Source organism: Pistacia vera, unplaced genomic scaffold, assembly GCF_008641045.1.
Source record: "Pistacia vera cultivar Batoury unplaced genomic scaffold, PisVer_v2 Contig212, whole genome shotgun sequence".
Classification (NCBI taxonomy): domain Eukaryota; kingdom Viridiplantae; phylum Streptophyta; class Magnoliopsida; order Sapindales; family Anacardiaceae; genus Pistacia; species Pistacia vera.
The window spans coordinates 1,837,109-1,848,822 of NW_022196016.1; the positions used below are offsets into that span (position 1 = coordinate 1,837,109).

The 11,714-nt window shown below is 32.0% G+C and overlaps 1 protein-coding gene across 1 annotated transcript; it reads right to left on the reverse strand.

Annotated features, from left to right (window-relative positions):
• Positions 1–307: 307 nt before the first annotated feature.
• Positions 308–6,536, reverse strand: LOC116129630 (protein tas). Its single transcript, XM_031415360.1, has 8 exons — positions 6,207–6,536; positions 5,210–5,305; positions 4,600–4,683; positions 3,160–3,320; positions 2,128–2,245; positions 1,654–1,789; positions 991–1,169; positions 308–736 (listed from the first exon to the last, which is right to left on the reverse strand). The coding sequence occupies exons 1-8, from the start codon at positions 6,435–6,437 to the stop codon at positions 497–499; spliced, it is 1,245 nt and encodes a 414-aa protein (XP_031271220.1). The 5' UTR covers positions 6,438–6,536; the 3' UTR covers positions 308–496.
• Between the last annotated feature and the right edge of the window lie 5,178 nt (positions 6,537–11,714).

Below are 11,714 nucleotides of genomic sequence, written 5' to 3' on the forward strand. Positions count from 1 at the left end.
GATAACAGTGAATGTAAGAATTATGTTTTGCATCTAAACCACTTTAAAAACTGTTCTTATATATTATTTCATTTACTTTTACGCATTATCTTTATTATTGCCCGTGGGTTCAATATCATATTTCATTTTTCGGTCTCCCTTAGACCTTTTGCGCAAACTTCTTTGAAAGTTTGCGTACATCTCGTTTGTGTACATCTCGTTGGTATAAAAATATGCATCAACACACCTCAATAATATGCATCAACAGTTCAACACACCTCAATGTAACTAACGTAAAAAAAAAAACAATTTCAGTTCTGATATAAATTAAAGACGGATGATGTTTGATAAATTAACAGTTGAACTTGAAAAATAATTTCAGGCATAAGATACAGATAGTATGAAGATCATGTCAAAGATATCTATATATTAATTATCGAATCCAAGATTACATAATTTGAATGGGAAAGAATTGGAGATAAAGAATGAGCCTGAAAATTTTCTCAAGTTATTACTCTTAAAGGATAGCTGGATCTTTGTATCTCTTGAAAATGGTTTCAATATCTGCCATTACTTCTGCTGGCAACGGCCGCTCAGTTGTCACAAATGCATCAATATCTTCTTTTAGTTGATCGACAGAGGTTGCTCCAATGATTGAACTTGTCACAAATGGACGGTCTCGTGCAAATCCGAGTGCCAGTTGAACTGGGGTTAAACCGTGCTTCTTAGCCAACTCCATATATTTTATTGTTGCCTCCTGAAATCCAGAACCAAAATAATTAAATAGAACAAGCAATCTGAAACGTTTTCCACTCCTAATTGAGGAGTTTGATAAAATGAAAAAGCTCAGGGATCAGTTTACATTTTTTATTGACTGGTCAAGAGAGAAAATTCTCGAAGTAACTTTGAAAATTCCAAGTAGCATAAGTCCTTGCATTTGAGGGTGTTTAAAGCACGTAGAAATCTAACCTCCTTAATGACGAATTACTAATGATTAGATTATCAACATACCTTAGCAATTGATCTATTGTATCTTTCCATGTAACCAGGAAATAGGTTCAACCTTCCTCGTTTCGCAGCTTCAGAATTTATATCTAAATATTTTCCACTCAGTGCTCCACCAGCCAGTGGAGAATAAGCAAGTAAACCAATATTGCAATTATTTGGGTGGCAAACTTCAACAAGATTAACTGCGAAAAATCAATAGCACAGACAAACCGAAATTAGGCAATTGCAGCTTCAGTTCTTGAAACTTCAAAATCACTCCGATAAAGAAAATTTTTTATTCTTTCAAGCTTGTATTCTTGAATAAAGTTTCATACATCTTGAATTTTTCTTCATATATAATTATTTATAATGCCATAAAGATAAGATGATGGCATTTAAATCTATGTCTTCAGATCTAGGACTAGGTCAAAGCCATTACAATGTTAAAGTTAAAAGCTTTTTTCAATTCAAAATTCCAAACATTATATAGAATTACTTATCAAAAGACAATATTTATAGTGACCAGAATAAATAGATTGGATGATAAGATACATAGAGTCATAGACTATGCATCTAAAAAGAAATATAAATAAACAATAACATTAAAGCTTAAAAATCTCAGTCAAAAAGGCTAGATTTTCAAGCTTCCGTCTATGATGATTCAAAAAGATATTAGAAAGAACTTACTTTCAAAATGGCATCTAACTAGCAGACTGTAACTATTTTGGATACTAACAATCTTTGGTAGTCCTTCAACTTTAGCTGCATGAACGAACTCCATCACTCCATATGAAGTCTCATTGGAAACACCAATATACCGTACCTAGAAAAGTTCAAAAAGATGCATACCATATAAGCAATAATCATATAACTTTTCGAAGTTCATTATTCATTTCAAGTATAAAGAACATATCCACATTCGAAAAATATGAGTTTTCTGTCTTCCTTCAAGGTTTAAGGCCCTCAACAATTTCTTTCATCAAGAGATAAATCTCATGTGCACCAAAACAACTAAAATGCTATATTTACCATGTAAATACATGACAGGATAGGAACATTTAAGTTGTTCCAAACATAAAATCAGGTGATTTTCTTGGAAAGCTTACTAGACAGCTATTTGACATCTGAAGCAAAAGTCAAACTCAGTTTAGCAGGCATTACCTTCCCTTCCTCGATGAGGTCTTGAAAGGCCCTTAGTTGCTCCGCAAATGGCACACTTGGCCTCCATTTTGAATAATCATAGGTAAATTCACCAAATAATGCCACATAGCGATCTGGCCTGGAATGAAATTTGATAACAGAATAATTTATTTAAGAAATGTATTATTAACATTCTGGCTCAGATATTCCTTTTGGAAAACAACAGCATGCTGCTGCGACTGTTAGCACATATGATCATACATTAAGCAGACAAGAAGTAGACACTAAAAAATATTTGTCCACAAGGGAGTCAAACTGTTTTATTAGAGGAAACTGGCTAAAGATGATATGAATCTATTGAGAAACCCATTCCATTCATCTACTGTAATGCAAGGTCATCTAAAACTTGATTTCCTAACATTAACATTTCTATCTTGATCAGATAACATCTAAAGTACACTAGAATGTAACTACCCTCTAGCCCAACTAATAAAGTCTCCTAATTATCTTCCAGATAACTGAAATCAAATTTCACCTTCACCCAGGAAGACATTGTGTTAGGAAAGGAAGGTGACAGAAGGTAGCAGTGTCTATGTGACCCATTATCAAGAATCCTGCAGTAGTAGCCACTTCAGCAACTTTATGCAATATAAAGAATTTTCCACATATCATGCTATATAAGAGGAAGTCAGAATGAACCATCACAGCTTCAAGTTTTCATTTGAGTCAACTCAATGTGAAAAATAATCTTAAGGATAGAAAGTAATCAGTGGTAAATCTGTTTAAATATCCAGAACTCCTCTTGTAATTTCTCTATTATCATGTATCTCTCTCCTTTATCTCTTTAAATATGCAGAGATTTTTTTCTGTTGGAACTTGAATCTTGCAAGGAGAACTTAACTAGTCCATCAGTGCTTAACTGATCTGGACAGATGGTGTGTAATACAGAAATGGAATAAATGTGCACCAATAATGTCACAAAATCAAGAGACATTACCATCTGCAAAATTCTATATTCTAAGATGATTATTAATGTGCAAACTGTAAAGTTACCAGTGAATTTGCAATAAATCAATGTAATCTGTGTTGAGGCGTTTGAGGCTTTTCTCCACACTTTCTTTGATGTTAGCAGCATCAACCCGCAAAACTTTTGCATTGTCACGTATATAACTTGAACGCTCAGAGTAACCGCAAACTTTTGTGGCCAAAATAACCTATCCATGAAGTAAACCACACACACTGATAACCTGAAACTATTCAAATTTGGATTTTTTTTCTTCCAGAAAACATGATTAAGATTTCCTCATCACTTCCTCAAAAAAAAAAAAAGAAAAAAAGATTAAGAATTTCACAAATATGTGTTTGAAGCCACTGCTTGGAAATCTAGTATAAGAGTTGAAAAGAAAAGTATATGAACTAGATTAGATTGGGGATAAGAGTGTCATGAAACAGTTACGTAGAATAAAAAAATACATCATATTACCATACTGTTTGAGAACTTAATACTAAGTTGAGTTCTTGTTAGTTTAACCATTTGGGTTAAGTTTACTTAGCATGGTGTCAAAGCAGAGGTTTTGAATTCAAATTCCCACTCACATGTTACACATTTAAATAAGAATTTTTTGTCAATCTGAATCTGTTCCGTCTTGGTCTGGTTTGGTTATTCTCGGCCCATGTAATTAAATTTAATGAGGAAACTCTACACCAATCACATGGATCAAAAACACAACCATAATGAATTCATATATAGGTGGTTATTTTCAGTCCAAATAAATATGGGAAATCCAATATGAGGGGATTCAAGTAGATAAACCTCTTGGGTAAACTAGCTCTGTACCAACTAATTGTTAAACCCAAAGGTTCTGACTAACAGGTAAGGATATTATTTTAAGTTCTTACGGAGGTTATCCATAACAACTTCACAATTCCGGAATACATTTATAGGTACAGATTAAGAGCTGCTTCAAGTTGTAAACTGCAAATCATACATCAATTTCAGGTTCTCTGGCATTTAAAGAAATGGTTATTCTCGGTCCATGTAATAAAATTTAATGAGGAAACTCTACACCAATCACATGGATCAAAAACACAACCATAAAGAATTCATATATAGGTGGTTATTTTCAGTCCAAATCAATATGGAAAATCCAATACGAGGGGATTCAAGTAGATAGACCTCTTGGGTAAACTAGCTCTGTACCAACTAACCGCTAAACCCAAAGGTTCTGACTAACAGGTAAGGATATTATTTTAAGTTCTTACGGAGGTTATCCATAACAACTTCACAATTCTGGAATACATTTATAGGTACAGATTAAGAGCTGCTTCAAGTTGTAAACTGCAAATCATACATCAATTTCAGGTTCTCTGGCATTTAAAGAAATGGTTTGGCACAAAGCATGCTGATTTAGATTCATTTACAACATCAAAGACAATCAAAAGTGTAAGCATGAATGGATATAAGAGAAAGATATATAAGCAATTTGTCCAAACCTTATCACGGGGCAGAGACTTCATCCAGCTGCCAATATAAAGATCTGTTCTACCTTGTGTTTCTTTCTTCATCGGGATTGGGTACTGTTAGAAAGAAGGCAAGACATCACTGTAACTAACTGAGAAGGTCATAGAAAACAGATCTAACAAATTGCATCAATTAAGAATGTAGGCACTAATTAATCTAAATGAAACCAGAACTTACAAAGATTAGCAATATCAATTCAAGATATATATCATAGCTATGACCAGTTTCTATGCAGGAACTTCCTTAATATTAATTCAGAAAAAAAGTACTTATGACAGGAAGATTTTGTTAGGTGAAAAGATAATAGAAGTTTTAGGGACTATGATAAGAGGACTGCCTGTTCACTAGTGTTAATTTAGAGAAGAATCCTTCAGATATGTTCTATCCAACTTCATTGTGAAAGAAAATTAAGCGAAGCACCAATCATGAAATTTTTCATAGTATGAAGACTCTTAGACTCTCTGCATACAGGTGGTTGATCAGGTGGTAGAGTGGTGGTTTGGGGCTTTGCAGGTACATGTGTATCAGTGAATGTGTCGCTGTGTGCATGTGTGTGTATAGGTAACAGGCAACTAGACTTACAGCCTCTGCACTGTCAAGAATATTGATACCACGTTCAAATGCATAACTAAGCATTTCATGAGCTTCTTTCTCTGTATTTTGTTCTCCAAAAGTCATCTGAAACATGGAAGTCATCATCAGACATGATAACACTTGACAGTAGTTCAGTAATACTACATTATTCAATATATGAGAAAAGGCTAGATACTGTACTGAGAAAAATATTGATAACGAGACCAACTTAAATCTTCCTTAGTATTCAACATTACTTGATCATTTCCCGGAATCACATACATTTCAAGTGGAGTTCATAAATTTTATAAAATGGTTCTCCATACATACAAATAACTTAAATATCAACTATTTGGGTCCAAAATAGTACTGCACAGTAGGGTTTATGTATTATTGGTTTTGAATCTTTGAAGAAGAAGTTGTCTGCAAATAACAAGAAAACATATATAAATCAATGTCAAAATTTCCTATCACAGAAACAATCCAAACCTGAGAATACCAAAAATTAACCGAGAGCTACTCCCAATTTAAGTAAATAAAAGCATGTATCATGGAATTCTTTGGAAATGGGAACCAAAATGAAGCAAAAATACGGACTCTATTATGCAAGAATTTGCCTTTTTGCTTGATAAGGAACGACCAATAAAGCTCAAATATTGGATATTGGCTACTATATAAAGTAATTCAAAGATCACAGTTTCCCTTACGATCAAAACAAAATAACATCAAACTATAGTATTTATCTAACATAATTTGATACCAAGCCATGCTTACATTACATCATAAGGAACTCTATCTGAAATGGTAACAGAAAGCACATTTCACATTAAAATATGAAAACAAGAAAGTAAAGTACTTCTTAACGCCAAAGATAACCGCCTATTGCACAGAAAAACCAACATTTCACCACTCAATTCAACCAAAATAAAAAAACAAACATATTACAAATATTACTACTGAAAACCAAAACAATATATACCCATTAACAAGAAAGCGAAGTTCTTACAGTTCCGAAAGTGATTTCACTGATTTCAAGATCAGAGTCTCCAAGCTTCCTGTACTGCAAGGCAGTCTTGTCTGATAGCTTGGCAGTGATGGGTGTTTTAAGAGAACTTGTCCTAATAAGCCTGGTTGTTTTAGTGTTTGGCAATGGCAGTCTTGGGTGGCGTCGGAGGTGAATACGGGAGGTGGTGGTGGTTGAAGAGATTGCAGAGAAGGTAATTGAGGTGGTGGCCATAAGTGAAACAAGTGGCGGTTCTTCTCTGTGCCTGTGGTTGGCCTTATCGGCAGAAAGGGAGAATAGTAACACCCTGAATTTTAGACTAGCTAGCGGTAGAACCAGTGATTACGAATATAACAAATACACCCCTAGAGTTAACAAATAATTTGTAAAGAATATTTTAGTGTATTACTGTACTTTTTAGTTTTTATAGCTTGATAGAATAAGCCAATTTCCTTAATTTTAAAGATATTTTTCGCGTCAAAGATCTTGTCATACATAAAAAGTCACGACTTATGTAAGTTTAATAAATATCTTTTTGTACTAGCTATCAAGCTTATATCTATTTAAATATATTCATACCAATCTTATCTTATTTTAAGAGATGGATGGACGAGAACTTTTTATATATCAAGGCAACTTGCAAGACACTCATTACACTAACCTCAAAGATGTATAAATTGACACTTCTCTTCCCGAAAAGAAAGACTGAACATATGAGAGCTAGACGTAGGTTTGAGCTCAATTTTTTCTCCCTGTAAATATTGTATTTCTTCATCTTTGTATGTCTTACGGGCAATATCATAGAAATAGTCAGAGATCAATAAAATAACAGTGGATGTAGAAGTCGCTTGTTGAAGCATCCGAACCACTATAAAAACCTTTCTTGTTAGCCTATTATTTATGTTTTCTGTAATATATATAATCTCAGCTCCATATTCAAATCTCATGGATCTATCACGTGTAATTTCTAAAACTCTCTTAGCATTTTACACGTGCGAGTCGTTGGCGTCCAAGATCAAGCGTCAACAGATATAATCGAATTTTTTGTAGGAGGTTTAAAAGTTGTTTAAAATAAATATAGAAAACGTTATCAATCATTCACAAAAAATAATTTATTTGGTATAATAAGCTTTATCATTTAAAATATATATTTTATTTTAAAAGGAAGAAAGATGAAGACGATAAATTTAACTTATTTTAATCTTGTGGAAAAAAAAAAAAAAAGTTGACAATTTTGAAGTTTTACGAAGAATGGAGAAAAAAGGGGGTGTGAAAATAAGATAAGTATATATAATAAATTCATTTTAATGTATAATAACAATTTAACATATAAATGAAGAGTTGATGTGATAAATGATATATCAAGTCACATAAAACAAATTTAAATCTATGTTTTATATGATTATAATAAATGATTAAACTTATTTCTATGTTTTTTTTTTAATTAATAGAGTTTCATAACTTATTATAAAAATTTCAATATGTTATTCTTATACTATATAATTCACATGCATGTAAATTATGCATAAGATAGTTCAATAATCTATATTAGTGTTATTATTGAAATTGGTTCGATAATGGATAACCACTTAAATTGATTTCATTATACTTTGTAGCTTAAGTAAGAGTAAGGTTTAAATTTGGGGTAATATATAAAAGGCTTATACCCATTTTCATGTGAATTATAATTTGATAATATACAAATAACATTTAAAATTGAAATATAGTAATAATATATGAACTACAAGATTATAAACAACGACATATTCTTAGTGATGTATCTCTATTATTGTTGTGCGGTAAAAGTCTCCAGCCCGAGATCAGTTATAGTAATACGCCTCTACTTGATGCAGACACCAAACTCGGGAACGGGGGGGAGCCAAGGAGAGTGTAAACGATCAGCAAACGTATATGAACGTGACCTTGGGCAAAACAGGAAAAGGGGCCCGCCATGCGAAAAGACCACTTCACTTAGCCAAGCCATTTTACCACGTATGAGCTATCCCGGTCGGTGGCACACGGCCAAACAAACTTCACGTGTCTTTCATGCAGCTGAAGCTAAAGGGTAGCCTGTAAAGGCACCTACGGTCAAGAGGGACACCATCATTCTCTATGGGGCAGGGGCATGTGAGCCCCTGGTCGTCGTGCGGCATATGACAACCCATCTGACGCCCTTGTCGTCATGACAGTTCCAGGGTTCCATTTAAATAAAGACAGCCAAAGAAGAAGGGATTCCAGATTTTGGAAGAAAGACCTTAAAAAATCTAGTAGAGGGAAAACCATCTCATGTAACTTAGTTCATACTGACATCTGAATAAACACACCAGTGGATGTAGGCTTTGTTTATTTTCCGGCTGAACCACTCTAAAAATGCTATGTTTTTGCACCGTCATCGGGGAGACCCGCTGCCATCATAATCATCACCATGCATGGATTAGCTCATCTCTGCTGACTCCCCAGAGTCACGCTCATACCTTACTCGGTTACTTCCTTCAGGGTGTTAAAAAAAATGCAAAAGTTGAACCGAAAAACCTATTCTATTACGGTTTAAAGGATTCAAAAAACTGAATTTTAGGTTTAGTTTTCGGTTTGGGTGAAAATGCAAACCCATTAACCAAAACCGGTTACTAATATATATATTAAATTAAAAAAATAATGGATATTATATATTAAAATAAAATAAAAATTAAATTTATTTGTATCAATTTTTAATGTATTGTTAGTTGTGATCAATGGAGATGTATGAATGTTTATTTTTATTTGGATATGTATTGTTGATATTTACAATTTAATTCAGGAAAAATTAAAAAAAAAAAGTTTAATCAAATTTGAGGGAAAAACTGGTTCAAAACCGGTTAACCAGTTTTTTCAAAGCAATTAACTAGTTTTTCGGTTAACTGAAAAACCTATTTTCCCCTAAATTGGTTCGGTTTCGGTTCATGAATTTTCCTAAACAAAAAAAACTGGTTTTGTTTAAAAAAGAGGTTAACCGGTTCGATTAACCTCTTTTGAACACTCGTACATCAATCGAGTATCTTTGGTTGTTATAAGTTATTTGGTTGGTACGAGTTATGATCCCAACATTTTAGTCGGTACGGAATTTCACATCAACAATTATAATATACAATATGCTCAATACTTAATAATATAATACAGTGCGCTAACCATAATTAAATAAATTGTCATTATTTTCAGGATATTTTTGTTGGAATGTGCCAAAATTGGTAAAATAATTCAAGGAATTTAGAAGTGGGCTATTTCTAGTAAAAACCCCAATTTATAATTTATATAAATGAATTTATATATGTTTAGTTATACATGTAACCTTAGCTTATGTTTTAACATTTAATTAGATGTCATGCATGTATAAAAAAAAAAAAAAAATGCATAATTAATCGAGAANTGGTAAAATAATTCAAGGAATTTAGAAGTGGGCTATTTCTAGTAAAAACCCCAATTTTTTGTCACGCCAGTTTTCATATTTCTTCCTAAATTTAAGGGATATGTAGAATTAATATTAATATTTGTATATTACTTTTTATAATAATTTTTTTTTTAGGTAAATGAGATATCCAAACCTATATTGGACTCTAATTACAAGCTCAATAAGCTAAAATAATTATACAAATATGGTATATACCGCTCATATGACTCGGACACAACACAAGACTTCTTAAGTATAACTAATTTTAATAACTAAAGAGTTTACCTTCTAGCCATAAGGAAAGATGTTACTTTTTACATATTTTTATAATGTACTTCACTATTTAGCAATGTTAAAAATTAAAAAAAAAAATGTAAAATTTATATAGGTAATATTATACTTCTTAAATAAAATTCTAAATTTCTCATTCAAATGATGTGTAGTCTTACCTGGTATTGACATATGACTTTATTTACGTTTTCATCCTTAAGGTTTGGAGAATATTACACTAACCATAAGATAGGAACAATTTATTCTAGTCTACGAGACTTTTCAATAACAAGTCTATAATACCTAAAATTATCTTATTCACATGTTATTATAAATGATCAAAATTATAAATATAAGAGGACACATTATTGGCATGAGAAATCATTTGGGAAATGTAATTATAAAACATAATACACATAACATAATCAAATATACGTAAATAATATTAACGAAGTTAGAACATTGTACATTAAATATAAGAATAAGTAACATTGAAAGTGAACCTTATAAAATAAAATATAAAATTTTAAAATCGATAGGTATGTATCTACATAATTATCCATAGAGTAGTGGAAGAGTTCTGATACTTATATAATTTATATAAATGAATTTACATATGTTTAGTTATACATGTAACCTTAGCTTATGTTTTAATATTTAATTAGATGTTATGTATGTATAAAAAAAAAATGCATAATTAATCGAGAAACAAGTTAGTTTATTCCTATGGTCAAAATTTTGTCTATTCTCATTGGAATATTAAATATTAGGGAAACGTTTAGTTCCAACAATATTTTATTATAAAAAAGATAGGATTACTAGTGAGATAAATAACTTTAAAAATTAATGGGTATAAATTAAAAAAATAAGAGTATTTGTGTCCGGAATTTTTATTAAATAAAGGTAAAATTGGAATAAAAGTGGATTGCGTGCTGAACCAAACAAAATAATGATCAGATTAAAAATAGATCAAGGAATTGTTATTAAAAGAATAATATGGTCTTAAATTTAGAGAATCAATATCTGGTATACTGTCTTCATATGCATTCAATACTTATCATATATAATGCTTTCCCTCTTCATTTGTTTCTTAACTATTATCAGTCCATCTACGGAAATATCAAATAAAAAAAATAGACAGAATTCACAGAGAAATATTTTGACACACAATATGTTTACAATTTCTAGATTAAATTCGCTCAAGGATGAAGACTTAACCCAAAATTAGAGAATTTTTTCTTCACTATATTGTGAGGCACCCAATTTAAATCACTTCAAACAACAATTTAGAATCGAAGAAGATCGATCAATATACTTTACTACTTTCAGATAACATGAAACGGAGCTGTATCAAAGGTGAACATGACAAATATCGAGCTCTTCACAGAGAATCTTTGCCACCTGCTGCCGAACCAAAAACCATTAGTGGTCTTGTGTCAAAGATTTGAGGTCTGGCAACCATACAACATACGAATGCAGCCAATATAAAAAAGAACTTACTCAAAAATCGATGAAACTTTTAGCCCCTGGAAAAGGATATGGACGAGAATGAACCATCTTCCGCATCCGAGAATATACCAAACTCCGCATGCAATTTTTTCAGCAAAACACCACCACTTACCCCTATCGAATCTATTATGTGTTAACAAGCCAGGGCTTATACAGCGATACACTACACGTAATGACATTTTCGCATGCATGAAAACCAAAATACTTGAACAAAAACATTCGCCACGTTCCGAATCATCTACCACTTTTTTCACCTATAAATACCACCCTCTGTAGTCATCTTCTTCACAACAATCTCTGATTCTATT